The sequence below is a fragment of the Indicator indicator genome, chromosome 8, assembly GCF_027791375.1.
Source record: "Indicator indicator isolate 239-I01 chromosome 8, UM_Iind_1.1, whole genome shotgun sequence".
In the NCBI taxonomy this organism is placed as follows: domain Eukaryota; kingdom Metazoa; phylum Chordata; class Aves; order Piciformes; family Indicatoridae; genus Indicator; species Indicator indicator.
The window spans coordinates 1,804,663-1,821,304 of NC_072017.1; the positions used below are offsets into that span (position 1 = coordinate 1,804,663).

The 16,642-nt window shown below is 49.4% G+C and overlaps 1 protein-coding gene across 1 annotated transcript in view; it reads right to left on the reverse strand.

Moving 5' to 3' along the window:
• The window catches only part of KIT (KIT proto-oncogene, receptor tyrosine kinase), a 78,091-nt gene that overhangs the window by 34,832 nt on the left and 26,617 nt on the right, over nucleotides 1-16,642 (reverse strand). Inside the window, exons 2-5 of the mRNA XM_054383291.1 lie at nucleotides 15,986-16,225; nucleotides 11,622-11,900; nucleotides 7,626-7,762; nucleotides 3,822-3,981 (exon numbers count right to left, since the gene is read on the reverse strand). Of these exons, the coding sequence (XP_054239266.1) occupies nucleotides 3,822-3,981; nucleotides 7,626-7,762; nucleotides 11,622-11,900; nucleotides 15,986-16,225 (816 nt within the window). The remainder of the gene's footprint in view (nucleotides 1-3,821; nucleotides 3,982-7,625; nucleotides 7,763-11,621; nucleotides 11,901-15,985; nucleotides 16,226-16,642) is intronic.

A 16,642-nucleotide genomic window follows, 5' to 3' on the forward strand; every position in this document is an offset into this window, starting at 1 on the left:
GTGCTCTCAGTCCCTGAAACTCAGCTATAGAAACTGTTTGTAGTTAGATAAATTTACAAAACAGTAGGGAATTTACCAAATGGACCAAAATGTTGATGGTTGGTGATGAGCTGAAGAGGTCTTTTCCAACTGAAACAACTCCAGGATTCTAAACCCATCCATTATTTCTTCTAAACCTTTTGGCTACCATTAAGGTGACACTGATACAATCCTAGGATCTCTCCAGTAGATCACAGAATGGCTCAGGCTGGAAGGGAGCTCAGAGCTCATCTCCTCCAACCTCTCCACCATGCCCAGGGACACCTCTCAACTACACTCAGCTGCTCAAGGTCTCAGCCAGCCTGGCCTTCAGCACCCCCAGGCAGGAGGCAGCCACAGCCTCCCTGGGCAGCCTGTGCCAGAGTCTCAGCACCCTCATAGTGCCATACACTACCTCCCAGGATGCTGGGAGCTGAGATCATTCAGGTAAATACAGGCAGTCTGACAACGAGTGATGAAAGGTATCGAAGAGAGAGAGTTAATTTTAGGTCAAATTTGAGAGAGTGGGGAGAGAAAAGTATCTCATAAAGGAGCCCTGGAGCAGGCTGCCAAGAGAGGTTGTGGAGTTGTCTTCTCTGCAGACTTTCCAACCCCACCTGGATGTCTTCCTGTGTGACCTGCCCTGGGTGATCCTGCTCTGGCAGGAGGGTTGGGACTGGATGGCCTCTGGAGGTCCCTTCCAACCCCTGACATTCTGTGACTCTGCAAAAGATTCCAGGTTTTCCCTCTTACTTTTCCTTAAACACCAACTCTGCATTTTATTAAACACAAACCTGTTACTTTAATTCTCTCCTTTTTACAAGCCCATGCTTTACTTTAGTCCCCAGACCTTCCAAAGTCAACCCTTTTTAAAGCCAGATTTGCATATGCAGTAGTTCTAAGAATTTCTGTAGTTAAAGAACTTTCCCTCCTCTTACAATAAAAGCTTTCATATCATTCCCCTTTGGGGAACAGATTTTCTTTCATGATTCACACTATTTCAGTCTTTTATATATGAATTTAGTCTCTCCTGTAAAAAAAAAAAAAAAAAAAAAAAAAAAAGGAAAAAAATCCCTGTTATTCTCAGCTCTACTCCACCAAAGGTAGAGAAAGATTAGGGGCACTCAAACTGCTGCTGCTGTGCTGAAGATCTCACCTGCACAGGACAAACACTTCTGTTCTCTTGAAGTTACCAGTGAAAGCCAACCAAACAACAGAAAAGGAGTCAAAACAGGTTTGAAAAGGAAAAAGGATGCAGTTCTACACCTCCCTCAGTCACTACACCCTTGGATGGTAAGGAAATAAACTCTTATGGCCAACTAGAATCACAGAATTGTCAGGGTTGGAAGGGACCTCAAGGATCATCCAGTTCCAAGCCCCCTGCCATGGGCAGGGACACTTCACACTACAGCAGGTTGCTCACAGCCACATCCAGCCTGGCTGCAAAAACCTCCAGGGATGAGGCTTCCACCACCTCCCTGGGCAACCTGTGCCAGTGTCTCACCACTCTCATGGGGAAGAACTTCCTCCTAACATCCAATCTACATCTCCCCTCCTCTAGCTTGGATCTATTCCCCTTACTCCTATCAGTCCCTGACACCCTAAAAAGTCCCTCCCCAGCTTTCTTGTAGGACCTCTTCAGATACTGGAAAGCCACTTCTTCAGAATGATCTATTGAACTATACCAACCTGTCCTTAATTTATCAAACAAGCAGGTTCCAGCAGCTCAGGCTCTGTGTGTCACCCAAGTGAATGCACAGCAGCCTCTAAACCAGGCTGTCACTGAACAAGAACAGGGAGGGAATTCACTCATTATTAACAGACATGCTCCAAAACCTGTGGAAGTGATGGCTGGTGGGTTCCACAGAATCCTAGAATGGGTCAGCTTGGAAGGGAGCCGAGAGATCATCTCCTCCACCCTCCCCACCATGCCCAGGGACACCTCTCAACTACACTCAGCTGCTCAAGGTCTCATCCAACCTAGCCTGAAACACCCCCAGGCAGGAGGCAGCCACAGCCTCCCTGGGCAGCCTGTGCCAGAGTCTCACCACCCTCCTCCTCAACAACTTCTTCCTCAGCTCCACTCTAACCCTGCTCTGCCTCAGCTTCAAACCATTCCCCCTTGGCCTGTCTCTAGACCCCCTGATGAAAAGTCCCTCTGCAGCCTTCCTGCAGCATCCCTTCAGGTCCTGGCAGGCAGTTCTAAGGTCCCCCCAGAGTCTTCTCCCTCAGCCTGTCCTCACAGCAGAGCTGCTCCAGCCCTTGGACCATCTTTGTGGCCAATCCATAAATATCTCCCTGACTCAGGTGTAAACACAAGGTCAAGAATTAAGCATTCATCCTTAAAAACTACATATTTAACTTCAAACATCCTGTTAACTTGTTGTTAGCCAAAACTACTTCAATCCTAGTAATTACTTCACAAAGGGAGGTAAATAAAATTCCTCTCATGCTGCCTTGTGCACACTGCAGTGCTGCTCACAGCATTATTCGAAAGAGAGGTACAGATGGAGCCTCTAAGCAAAAAACAGCTGACATGCTGATGGCACTCAATTCTCCTTGGAAGGCAGGTACTACTAAAGATGTGCTTTGTGCTTGTGCTCCCAAATTACTTAGGCACAGGGAGAGTACTAGGGAAAGGGAAATTGCTTGCTCTGTTAATCACAGAATCACAGAGTGTTACGGACTGGAAGGGACCTCCAGAGATCATCCAGTCCAAACCCCTGCCAGAGCAGCATCACCCAGGGCAGGTCACATAGAACACATCCAGGTGGGGTTGGAAAGTCTCCAGAGAAGGAGACTCCACAACCTCTCTGGGCAGCCTGCTCCAGGGCTTTGCCACCCTCACAGGACAAAGTTTTCCCTTCTGTTCCTGTGGCACCTCCTCTGCTCCAGCTTGCCCCCAGTGCCCCTTGTGCTGTGCTTGGCCATCCCTGAGCAGAGCCTGGCTCCAGCCCTGCACATCTCTCCTATGAGGAGAGAGACTGAAAGAGTTGGGATTGTTCAGTCTGGAGAAGAGAAGGCTCCAAGGAGATCTTATTATGGCTTTCCAGTATCTGAAGGGGGCTACAAGAAAGCTGGGGAGGGACTTTTTAGGATATCAGGTAGTGATAGGACTGGAGGGAATGAAATAAAGCTGGAATTGGGGAGATTCAGGCTGGAAGTGAGGAAGAAGTTCTTCCCCATGAGAGTGGTGAGAGCCTGGAATGGGTTGTCCAGGGAGATGGTTGAGGCCCCATCCCTGGAGGTGTTTAAGGCCAGGCTGGATGAGGCTGTGGCCAGCCTGATCTAGTGTGAGGTGTCCCTGCCCATGGCAGGGGGGTTGGAACTGGATGATCCTTGTAGTCCCTTCCAACCCTGACTGATTCTATGATTCTATGATCTTCATCAAAAGGAATGAGGGCAGCCCTCAGGCTCCTCTGCCCCAAGCCCAAGAGCCCCCAGGTCCTTCTGCCTGTCCTCAGCAGGTATTTTACCCAGTTAAGACTGAGCTCAATTCCAAATTCAAACCAGGAAGGATGAGGCAAAGGAGAGAGATGGAAACACACTGCTGGGTGGCTGTTCTAACATCACATTCCAGTAACATGCAAAGGCTTGGAGAAACTGAAGCAGTCACACACACCACAACACTTCCTGAGCTATCCCATATGGTACCAGTCAGCAACAACCTTTGTAACAAAGCAACTTCACTCACTCAGGTTTGGCTGAAAGGAGAAGGGAGGAAGAAGGGAAGCGTCCCCAGAGTTCTCCCTCTCCACCCCCCAGCTCTCAGAAAGGTTAAGATTTCTGCAGGAACTCTTTACCTAATGCTTTCAAGGTCACTGTGGCATTGGTTTTTCCAAAAGGGTTTCCTGCTTGGCACATGAATTCTCCAGAATCATTAACTCCCACTGAACGGATGTTCAATGTTAATTTGCTTTCGTAGCCATAATCACCCAAATTTCGGCTTTTGCTTCTAACAATCTGTCAGGAGAAAGAAAAAAAACAAACCAACACATACACACACACACACAAAAAAAAAAAACAATTAACATCTAAAACACTGTGGGTGCAGCCTCTCTCCTAGACAAATTAAAAATAGAAGTGATTATAATTTTACTGTATTAATATTCATCACTTTCAACCGGAATAATAAGCCGGCAGCACGAGAAACCTGTCACTAGAATCTCTCCATCCCAAAACAAGTGTGTGATCAGCTGTCTCTGGGAGATAATGGCCCCTGCCTAAGTCCTACCCCCTCCCCCTTAGTCTTTATTTTGTGTTGAATGCGTGAGAAATAAAAACGGCTTTGCCCAAGGTCAGACCCAGCTCATTCTGGATGCACTTCTACTCTCCAGGAAGGTGAGGAAGCAACAGAAGGTTTTATTTACACTAACAATGCTCCCAGCTCTAGGGCTTGATGCACAATGACCACTGGGGCTTGACTTTCACAGAGTAATTGTCAGGGTTGGAAGGGACCATAAAGATCATCCAGTTCCAAGCCCCCTGCCATGGCCAGGGACACCTCACACCACAGCAGGTTGCTCACAGCCACATCCAGCCTGGCTGCAAAAACCTCCAGGGATGAGGCTTCCACCACCTCCCTGGGCAACCTGTGCCAGGGTCTCACCACCCTCATGGGGAAAAACTTCTTCCTAACATCCAATCTGAATCTCCCCATTTCTAGTTTTGCTCCATTCCCCCCCGTCCTGTCACCACCTGACACCCTAAAAAGTCCCTCCCCAGCTTTCCTGTAGGACCCCTTCAGATCCTGGAAGGCTTACTGGAAGACTTGCCTAACGCTACTGTAAAAAGTCATTGAGGCACCCAAGTGTGGTCCTCATCACTCAACGGGTGACCAAAAATCACTGAACTCTCCAATGGTTGCAATGCTTCCAGTGAGTGACAGGAAAGAATTTGAGGTGCTGGAGCTTCATTTTCAATTGGGTAGCTTTATGCCCCAAGACTGCTTGCAGACAGACCTGCTGGCTACAGGCTTTACACAGCATCCTTCCTCCGCTACCCACTCTGATTCCTCGTGGATAATAATCAAGATCTATTAATTTCAGAATTGGAAAACTCATTCTCTTCTCAAAGTATTAAGTGTAACATGACTCTGGGACTCCACATGCACAGAAAAACTGAATGCTTGGAGCTGTGAACTTCAGTTTCTGCCAAAGTGCAGAATTTACATCGATTAATCCAGACTTGGACTTGTTATGACTTTCCAGTGCAATGATTTCAGTTCTTGGAGGTTCCAAGAGCTTCTACATTAAATTTCATCTTCTCAGCACAATTTTGGTTCCTCCTGAGCTGTAAATAACCACCAATAGAAGTTTGCTTTTTATGGTTGTGCCTGCTTGTAACAGGTCTCTGAATTTTCACAAGTTACACATGGGAAAAGATCTTTGGGGCTCTTTTTTCCCCTCATTCAGGACAGTCTGGAATTCTCCATTTCTTTAAACATGACTTTCGTGCAATCTCTTTCAGCACCAAATTCAATTTGATAGTCAACCTTCAAAAGATAGCATCCCCTGCTATTTACCAGGGAAGGTCAAACAAACTTATTTGGTCAAAAAGATTCTCCTGATGGCTGCTACTCATAACATCCAAAGTGACAGAGCAGAAAAACTTCAGGGAGGGCCCCAGTTTCATCACACTGCAGCAGAGCAAACACAGGGGAATGAGAGAAGGAATGATCTTCTCAGATGAAGCACTTGCCCTTGACCTTGGCACAGGACCAAAAGCCCCATATTGATGTCCCACGTTGCCTTTATGACATTAAGAGCTCAACTTTGGGAGCTGTGGGGTGGGATTTCTGGAGCAGTGAGCACTTAGGGAGAGCAGCTCTGTCAGAGAAACAGATTAGCTAAGCACGGCATGGCCAGCCCCAGGGAACAGGTCCCCCATGTGCTATCTGCTGGAGGAGATATGATTGATCCAAACATCACAGAAGCCTTTTGTTTTTTATTTTCCCACACATGTGTGGGCTCTGAATTGTGCATTCTGGTCACTACCATTAGCAGTAAAGGAGCAGCCAACTGGCATGGAAGTGTAAACAGAGTTACTAACAGATTTTTCACAAGGGCTTTTAATTCATTTAAATTTCAGGCCATAGCCAGCAGACCAAGGAGGGTCCTTAAAGAACAACCCAGGGAACACTGCTGGTTTTCAAAGGCAAACCTGGCAGCAGGCTGGCTTGACCAGGGGAGGGAAATGTCTCTGCTCCTTGCCTGCAGAAGAGCTGTGCTGCCAGTAACAAACTCTCCTGGAGCACTTAGCCTGCCAATGATTTCATTTGGTGCTGCCAGGCAGTGAAGTTCATCTATCACTGCAGACAGAAGCCAGCTCAGTGGTTCATTTTTCAGTGCCTTCCTCCCAGCTAGTGAGACACACCATGTAATTTAAATGAATTAATCATCCCTGTGAATGCTCACTACTATTCCTGTCACACACAGTCCCATGCTAATTAGCAGCTATCTTAACTGCTGTAATGACAACACCTCCCATATGTAATCTGCAGTCCATGCTGTTGATATCTGCAGCCCCCATTGATTGCAATGTGATGTGGAAGCTCTCCAGCCTCCCCAATTTGAGGCAGCCCAATAGAGGTCACCTAAATTTCACACTGGGGAGCCTAACTTTTAATTTTCCTTTGGGAACAGAAACCCTTCCAGATGCCTTTTTTTAACCCCAGCTGTCCACAAGGGCATGGGACAGTTGCTGTGCCCTCTGCAGTCTGTGGGGCCTTTGGAAAAGCAACAAATCCAAACCAACACAGCAGCAGGTATTCATAGAACCACAGAATGGTCTGGGAAGGAGCCTCCAAAGCTCATCCAGTCCACCCTGCTCTGCAGTCAGCAAGAACATCCTCAACCAGATCAGGCTGCCCAGAACCCTGTCCAGCCTCACCTTGAATATCTCCAGGCATGGGACCTCAATCACCTCCCTGGGCAACCTGTTCCAGGGTTCCACCACCCTTACAGTAAAGAACTTGTTCCTAACATCCAATCTAAATCTGCTCTGCTCTAGTTTGAAGCCATTGCCCCTCGTCCTGTCCCTGCAGGCCTTTGCAAACAGTCTCTCTGCATCTTTCTTGTGGCCTCCTTCAGGTACTGGAAGTTCACTATTAGGTCTCTCTGGAGCCTTCTCTTCTCCAGACAGAACACCCCCAGCTCCCTCAGCCTGTCCTCATAGCAGAGCTGCTCCAAACCCCTGATCATTTTGTGGCCTCCTCTGGACCCTCTCCATCAGGTCCATGTCCTTCCTACACTGAGGGCTCCAGACCTGCACACAGCACCCCAGGTGAGGTCTCACCAGAGCAGAGCCAAGTGGCAGAATCACCTCTCTGGCTCTGCTTTGGATGCAGCCCAGGCTGTGATTTGCCTTCTGTGCTGCAAGCTCACACTGCCTGCTCATGTCCAGCTTCTCATCCATCCATCAGCACCCCCAGATCCTTTTCCTCAGGGCTGCTTTCTATCACCTCCTCCCCCAGCCTGTATTGACAGGGAGGATTGTTCCAGCCCAGGCGGAGAACCCTGCACAAGCCCAATGAATGCCTACAGAGTTTGTGTAGTAAGGCGTGCATGACTCAAGGCAAGGAAGTCACCCCGTGTGAAGGCACTCACCCCATGTTTTGGAGCAATCCAGCTAGCTTGCACACTGCTGTCCACATCTGTGATGATGCAGGTCACTTCAAACTCTTCCCCTTCTTTGAGAAGCTCATAGCTTTTGGATAAGGTGATGACAGGAAGGGATTTGTGAACTGGAAAACAGATTTTAGAAGTAAGTTACTTTTCCTTTGCTTCACAGCTTCTTGGGAGGGAGGAATAAAAAAAAAAACCCAACACTACTTAACTTTCCAATAGAATTTCAGGCCTCTGAGAGGAATTCAGATTTCTTGTAACATATTACATAGTTGTTCCTTCACAACAAGCACATTTCTGCTTCAGTCTCCCTTCAAATGACCCTTGGAGGTAGATACTTGCTAAAGCACAGCAACTTGCATGAAGAAACTTGAAGGATGTTGAAGCATCCCTAAGGTGATTCATTCCAGCACAGCAATTAAAAAGTTGCACTCTGGAGCAGCAAACAGGGTGAGGATCAGTCAATGAAGACCCACAGGCTACCACTATTTGCAACTTTTCATGGCAAAATACTACAGTGGACACCAAGTGCTGTCTAGCAAGTCCCTGAAAACCCCCTGATGGCCAGCATAGGAAGGAGAGGTAGATGATAGAATAATCTGGGTTGGAAAGGATCTCCAACCTCCTCTGCACTCAGCAGGAACATCCTCAACCAGATCAGGTTGCTCAGAACCCTCTCCAGCCTCACCTTGAATTTCTCCAGGGATGGAGCCTCAACCACCTCCCTGGGCAACCTGTTGCAGTGTTCCACCACCCTCATGGTGCAGAACTTGTTCCTAACATCCAATCTAAATCTGCTCTGCTCTAGTTTGTAGCCATTGCCCCTGGTCCTGTCCCTGCAGGCCTTTGCAAACAGTCTCTCTGTAGCCTTCTTGTAGCCCCCTTCAGGTCCTGGCAGGCTGCTCTTAGGTCTCCCTGGAGCCTTCCCTCTCCAGGCTGAACACCCCCAGCTCCCTAAGGCTGTCCCGGAAGCAGAAGTGCTCCAACCCCCTGAGCATTTTTGTGGCCATCCTCTGGACCCTCTCCACCAGGTTCAGCTCAAGCGCTTCAGCACATCCTCTCCTCACAGTCATGCTTCACAGAGGTGGCTGGAGCCAAGACTATGGACAAGTTTACCACCCAAGGGGGTGCTTGGCTGAAAGCAGCTGTGGGCTAACTGCTCCCCTGTTCTGTTTCTGGGTGGCTTTTGTCAGCAGTTGACTACACTGAGGACTATGTGCCTCTTATCTCCACACAGCTCTTGGGCTCTGTTCCCTCCCTCTGTTTGTTTTTGTTTTCATCATCCTTTCTTCAAACTCTCCTCCTTTCTGAGACACCACTGAACCTCCCCACTAGGGAATTGTTTAATGCAGGAAGACTCACTTTCAAACTGTGAATGCCAACATGGAAGGTTTTCCAGACTCTCTTCCTGCCTCTGACACAGGCTTTGTAGTTGTCTCAGGGAAATCACACAAAGCTTAGGAAGACATCACACATCCCAGCCACTCATTCAGACTGCAACAAAAATGTTTTCCTCATGCTGGAAGCAGCCATGGAAGAGAACAAAGAAACCTGTTTGTTCTCTTCAGATAGCAAGGCTCACAAAAAACATCTTCCCTTGGCATTCAGCAATGCTCAAGAGACAGGAGGAAGCCAGTGCAGAAGGCATTGCTTTGTTCTCATCCACCAGAAACAGCCATGGACAACTCAAAAGGAAAAAGAAGAAGGCAAAAGGTCATAAAGGATTTCATTGTTTGGAGAAGAGCTGGAAATAAACACTCCCTGTGATAGCAGAGCAGGGCTGGTGTATGTAAAAAAATACAGTAGTGTCAGGACCACAGAAATGTTAGGGATTGGAAGGGACCTCCAAAGATCATCCAGTCCAACCCCCCTGCCAGAGCAGGACCAGAGAATCCAGCACAGGTCACACAGGAACACATCCAGATGGGGATGGAAAGTCTCCAGAGAAGGAGACTCCACAACCTCTCTGGGCAGCCTGTTCCAGTGCTCTGGGACCCTCACAGTGAAGAAGTTCCTCCTCATGTTGAGGTGGAACCTCCTGTGATGGAGTTTCCATCCATTGCCCCTTGTCCTGTCACAGGGCACAAGTGAGCAGAGTCTGTCCCTGTCCCTTCCTTCCTGACCCCCAGCCCTCAGGTATTTATAGACATTGATCAGATCCCTCTCAGTCTTCTCCTCTCCAGACTAAAAAGCCCCAGGGCTCTCAGCCTCTGCTCCCCAGGCAGTGCTCCAGTCCCTTCAGCATCCTGGTAGCTCTCTGTTGGACTCTCTCCAGCAGGTCCCTGTCCCTCTTGAACTGGGGAGCCCAGAACTGGATGCAATATTCCAGGTGAGGTCTCAGCAGGGCAGAGTAGAGGGGGAGGAGATCCTCCCTGGATCTGCTGCACACACTCCTCTGAATGCACCCCAGGACCCCACCAGGGCACATTGCTGTCCCATGCAGAACTTGTTGCCCACCAGCAACCCAGGTCCTTCTCCACAGGGCTGCTCTCCAGGTCACCTACACTGTGTGCATGGATGGGGATGCTCCCTCCCCAGACCTCACTGTAGCCTCTGCATTGCACACACACCTTAGTGGAGATCTTCTCAGCTGCAGCAAAGAGTGAGTTCATCCAAGGAGCCCCAGAGCTCTGTGGAGAACAAACTCATTTACTTGTTCCTGAGGAAATGCTGAGCCAGCCTGGCTTGCTGAACTGCTGCCTCCACTGCTCTCCTGGGTATTTATCCAGTGAATTAATGACAACTAATGACACACAGGGTAACTGCAGGCTCCAAAAGGCCCAGACAAAACCAGCCTCTCCCGTTAGACTGCTTCTCTGTGGGGATAGAAGCCTCAACATGCCACACTCCTCCTTCCCAAACCCATTCAACCACCCAACTTTAGGGCACAAGGGCACGTGAAGGTCAAATGTAGAGTGTCATAACAGGTCTGAATGCATCTGGCAGCTCAGCCACAAAGCATTCCTCCTCCTCCTCCTCCTGGCACACAACTGCTGATGTGCCCATCCTCACTCATAAAGACACAGAAGAGCTCAGCATTCCCCCAAGCTCTGCCTCTCCACTGAATCCTTCCTCAAGGCTATCAATCAGTTCCTCCTGCTGTCACTTGTAGGCAGCAGACCTGTGAGTCAGGCCCCCCAAATCTCCACCTTGCCTGCACAAACCTGCCCAAACCTCAGGGTGCTGGCTTGTCCTCAAAGTCTAACAGCACAGTTCACTTTCCCTAGAATGGTGAAGAAATATAACCATCTGGAAACCACCAGGAACAGAAAATGGCAGTGGTCAGGACCCAAGCTGCACAGCACAGCCACAAGCCAAAGTGACATGAGATCAGTTTGCCCCCAAGAAGCTTTCTAGGGCCAGCAACTAGTTTTGGACAGCCTGCAGCACCCACAGGGGCCAGACAACAATCCTCTGGTGTGCAAGCACCTCTAAGTAGGAAAAGGGGAGACCACCACCTCCAAAACCCGCAGGACAAGGCCAAGACACAACACAGAATCACAGAATTGTCAGGGGTGGAAGGGACCTCAAGGCTCAGCCAGTTCCAACCCCCCTGCCATGGGCAGGGACACCTCACACTACAGCAGGTTGCTCACAGCCACATCCAGCCTGGCTGCAAAAACCTCCAGGGATGAGGCTTCCACCTGGGCAACCTGTTCCAGTGTTCCACCACCCTCATGGGGAAGAACTTCTTCCTAACACCCAGTCTGAATCTAACCACTTCTAGTTTCACTCCATTCCCCAAAGTCCTATCACCACCTGACAGCCTAAAAAGTGCCTCCCCAGCTTTCTGGTAGGCCCCTTCAGATACTGGAAGGCCACAGGAAGGTCTCCTGGGAGCCTTCTCCTCTCCAGACTGCACAACCCCAACTCTTTCAGCCTGTCCTCACAGCAGCAGCTTCACAGCACTTCCCATCAGCTCCTGGGAGGTGAAGGGCAAAACCAAGTGCTCTACAAGGCAAAAAAATCTTGTGTTACCTGGCCTGACATTCAGGAAAATGTTCTCTGATATCTTTTCCACTCCATTGTGCGTGGCCAAGCACTGGTAGCAGCCCTTGAAGGACCTCTGGACATTCTTTATGACGATGCCTTTCTGAGGATTGGGAATGAAGGTCATGTTCCTGGGGAGGCGTTTGCCATCACATTTTCTCAGGGTGAAATTGGAAACATGTGGGTCTGTTAGTGGGCACACCAGCAGGATGTCACTGTCTTCCTTCCCATAGATCAGGGAGTCGACAAGGAAGAGCACGTTGGGATCTGGGAAGAAAGGCAAAGAGCTGTGAGAGAGAAGCTGACAGTGCACAGCGAGCTTCTAACATCCCTACCTCTGCAACTGGGCAGGATCACAGGATCTGAGGGGTTGGAAGGGACCTCTGGAGATCACAGGCTCACAGGATGTTAGGGGTTGAAAGGGACCTCCAGAGATCATCCAGTCCAACCCCCCTGCCAGAGCAGCACCAGAGAATCCAGCACAGGTCACACAGGAACACATCCAGATGGGGATGGAAAGTCTCCAGAGAAGGAGACTCCACAACCTCTCTGGGCAGCCTGCTCCAGGGCTCTGAGACCCTCCCAGTGAAGAAGTTCCTCCTCATGTTGAGGTGGAACCTCCTGTGCTGGAGTTTCCATCCATTGCCCCTTGTCCTATCCCAGGGTGCAAGTGAGCAGAGCCTGTCCCCTCCCTCCTGACCCCCAGCCCTCAGATATTTATGAACATTGATTAAATCCCTTCTCAGTCTTCTCCTCTCCAGACTGAACAGCCCCAGCGCTCTCAGCCTCTCCTCCCCAGGCAGTGCTCCAGTCCCTTCAGCATCCTTGTAGCCCTGCCTTGGACTCTCTCCAACAGATCCCTGTCCCTCTTGAACTGGGGAGCCCAGAACTGGATGCAGTATTCCAGGTGAGGTCTCAACAGGGCAGAGTACAGGAAGAGGAGAACCTCTCTGGATCTGCTGGACACACGCCTCTGAATGGCTCCCAGGACCCCACCAGGGCACATTGCTGTCCCATGCAGAACTTGTTGCCCACCAGCACTCCCAGGTCCTTCTCCACAGGGCTGCTCGCCAGCAGACCACACTTACATCAAAGCAAGTTTTACATTCAGCCAACAAAACCCCCAAGCATGACCCAATTGATGCTTACCCAGAGACATCAAATGTTGCCCTAAAAGAGCAGCACATCAGGAGATGTGCAGCAGCATTCAGTACCATTCACCTGCACCAAAAATAACCTTACTGCTTCCTACTTGGAGATGGAGCTTTATATTTTTCAGTGTTTTTGATGTTTTTTCTTCGTTTAGCTGCAAACCCCTCTACCTTTCAGCCCCAACAACAGCAAACAGATTTCCACAGCTCATTAAGAGTCATTTGCTTTTAGCTAGTGGCAGGGCTGCAAGGCTCCATGCCCACAGGAGGACTGGGGAAGAAATTTATGAGCAAATGGAAGCTGAAAAGCACCTAAATTATGGTTTTCACTTCTGTAAAACACATAATCTGAACGAGCACACATTGCTACCAGAGGAAGCACCACACAACTTCTCTTTCTCTCTCCCCTCCCTGAAAGCTGGGGTTATTTTTATCCTCCTTAGAAGAAAAAAAAAAAAAAAAGGCCACACAAACTGATAGAGATCTCATCAAGCAATCTTTCAAAAGGGAACTCTTCTAATGCATTTCATCCTGGCCACCCCACTGCACACAAACATCAGAGCACTTCAGCCAAGCAAAGTTGAAGCCCCTGAAATGCTGAGAATGTGGCCATTAATAATAAGCACAGACATAAAGGATGGTGTGGTGACAAACACTCTGCAAAAGCTTCATTTCAGCTCCCAGCTGCTCTCCCCTAAAGGGCAGCATGAATTTGAAACATAAAAAACAGAGGGCAAGGTTTCCTTGCTCTTCTGCAAACTGGCTTTGTACAACTGGAATGACTTAGAGATCAACAAACCATGAGCCAGCAAAGAAGACTGAGAGAATTTGGGTTAGATGATGGGCAGTGTGCAGTTGGTTTAAGACATAGGATCACAGAATCACAGGATGGTCTGGGTGGGAAGGGACCTCCAAAGGTCATCCAGCCCAATCTCCTTTGCAGTCAGCAGGGACATCCCCAACTAGATCAGGCTGCCCAGAGCCCTCTCCAGCCTCACCTTGAATATTACAGAACCACAGACTGATAGCGGTTGGAAGGGACCTCCAGAGATCATCCACTCCAACCCCCCTGCCAGGGTGACCTACACCAGGTCTCACAGGAACACATCCAGGCAGGTTTTGAGTATTTCCAGAGAGGGAGACTCCACAACCCCCATGGGCAGCCTGTTCCAGGGCTCTGGCACCCTCACAAGGAAATAATTCTTCCTTCTGTTTCCATGGAACTTCCTATGCCTCAGCTTCCACCACTGCCCCTTGTGCTGTCATTGGGCATCACCCAGCAGAGCCTGGCTCCAGCCTCTGGGCACTCACCCTGCACATCTTTATCAACAGCAATGAGGTCACCTCTCAGGATCCTCTGCCCTAAGCTATAGAGCCCTCAGCTCCCTGAAGCTTTCCTCTTAAAGATGTTCCAATCCCCTAATCATGGAATCACAGAATCAACCAGGTTGGGACAGACCTCCAAGATCATCCAGTCATTTTTGTGGCTCTGTGCTGGACTCTCTCATGCAGTTCCTTGAGGTCCTTCTTGAACTGGGGAGCCCAGAACTGGATGCAATATTCCAGGTGAGGTCTCAGCAGGGCAGAGTAGAGGGAGAGGAGAACCTCCCTGGATCTGCTGGACACACTCTTCTGGATGCCCCCCATACAGTCAGAACAGGAGGCACAAACAGCTGCATGATCACAGCTCTGGGGGTGATTACCATGACCTTCCGGAAAACAGCCACGGCAGATAAAGCCAACAATGTTTGTCACCCATACAGGTAAAATCCATGCCAGATTTCCTTCAGCCATAGTCTCAGAGAAACACAGGAGGTCAAGAAAACTCATCTGTGGTAGCTGTGTGGCTATGTGGACAACTCAGGAGTGGCTGAAGCAGCACTCTTTACATTATGTGGTGACCAGGAGAGGCTGAGGGAGCTGGGGGTGTTCAGCTGAAGGAGACTTAGAGGGGACCTTAGCACTCTCTACAACTACCTAAAAGGAAGCTGTGGGGGTCAGGAAGCAGGTGGGGGTCAGGCTCTGCTCCCAGGCAACTTGTGACAGGACAAGAGGGCATGGCCTGAAGCTGTGCCAGGGGAGGCTTAGGTTGGATGTTAGGAAGCACTTCCTGACAGAAAGGCTGATTGGGCACTGGGATGGACTGCCCAGGGAGGTGGTGGAGTCACCATCCCTGGAGGTCTGTAAGAAAAGCTTGGCTGTGGCACTTGGTGGCATGGTTCAGCTGATGTGGTGGTGTTAGGTCACAGGCTGGACTGGATGATCTCAGAGGTCTTCTTCAGCCTCAATCACTCTGTGTTTCTGTGATCTTCCCTTGGGAGAACACTGTTTGCCCTGCTGTGCTTGTATCTCCCTGTCTTGGAGAGCTAAGGGACTGGCAGGGTGTGAGGCAACCCTTGTTGGACAAGGACTGCTGTGCCCAGGAAAGGGGATGCTGCAAGGCCTTTATCCCATCAAGAGGGAAGAAAGGGCACCAGAGCTGTGTGAAGAAGCAGCAGAACAACTCTCTGCATTGGAAAGAAGAGAGGAATGAAAGGCCTGGTTAACTGTCATCTTGAATGCAGCTGGTGAAGCCACAGATCAGGAGTCAACAGAAGAAGAGGGGTGAAGAAAACACTGCACAAAGAGGAAAGGTCAGGAAGGATTTACACAGATGAGAGCAGAGGAACTCTCTTCCCCATCTGAGACATTTCTGTCAGTCACAAAGTAGACCAGGAGCTGGAGGCAGGGGACTCATTACTGTCTGCTGGCTTAAGCCTGAGAGCCCAGCCCCAACAAGCCAAACCCTTTAGCTTACTGCCTCAATCAATCAAGAACTTGAGGGCAAACCTTGCTGATGGATGGCATAGAATTCAAAAGGCATTTCCCCATACTGCTTGTGCCCTCACAGTACAACTGACTCACCCAGCTGATTCAGATCACTTGCCTGGCTTCTAGAAAGAGAGCTCAGGTACATTTCTCCAGGAAACCACAGGGATGGAAAGAGAAACTCAGCCAGGACTTTGCTCTGCTGACAAAGACCATGGCAAGCAAAGCTGGCAGTGAGTTTTTCCTTCTACTGGACAAAGAAGATGATTTATTCTATCAGACTCTTCTCTCTTCTTTCCCTCCTCCAGCACTTACTGCCCTATTGGGAGTGGAAATGGAAGGGGCAGGGGTTGGGGGTGTGGGAAGCAGAACAATGCCTGCATTGAGATTTACCTTTAACAAAAACATAGAAAGAGGTGACAGTGTTCCCTTTGCTTTTGCATTCATATCTGCCTATGTCTCTGACTGTTGCATTTTTGGTGTACCACTCCTTTTCATTGGAGCTCCTTGCTTTTGCTGATGGGTCTGAGTTCTGGAAATTCCAAGTCACAGGTCCCTCCTCGTTGCACCTCAGCCTTAATTCCTCTCCTTTGTTCACAACCAGTGAGGATTCTTCATGGGGCAGTGAAACACCTGGGTGAGGAAAAAAAGAAAACAAAGCACAAAACACAAAGTCTGTCAGGACAACATTCTATTTTTTTCTTCCAGCAGCAAAATTGCTATTTAGAGGTGTCTGTGTGCACTTACACAATTGTCAGGGTTGGAAGGGACCTCAAGCATCATCCAGTTCCAGCCTCCCTGCCATGGGCAGGGACACCTCACACTACAGCAGGTTGCTCACAGCCACATCCAGCCTGGCTGCAAAAACCTCCAGGGATGAGGCTTCCACCACCTCCCTGGGCAACCTGTGCCAGTCTCTCACCACCCTCATAGGGAGGAATTTTCTCCTAATGTCTAATCCAAATTTCCCCTCCTCTAGCTTGGATCCATCCCCCCCGAGTCCTATCACTCCCTGACACCCTAAAAAGTCCCTCCCCAGCTTTCTTGGAG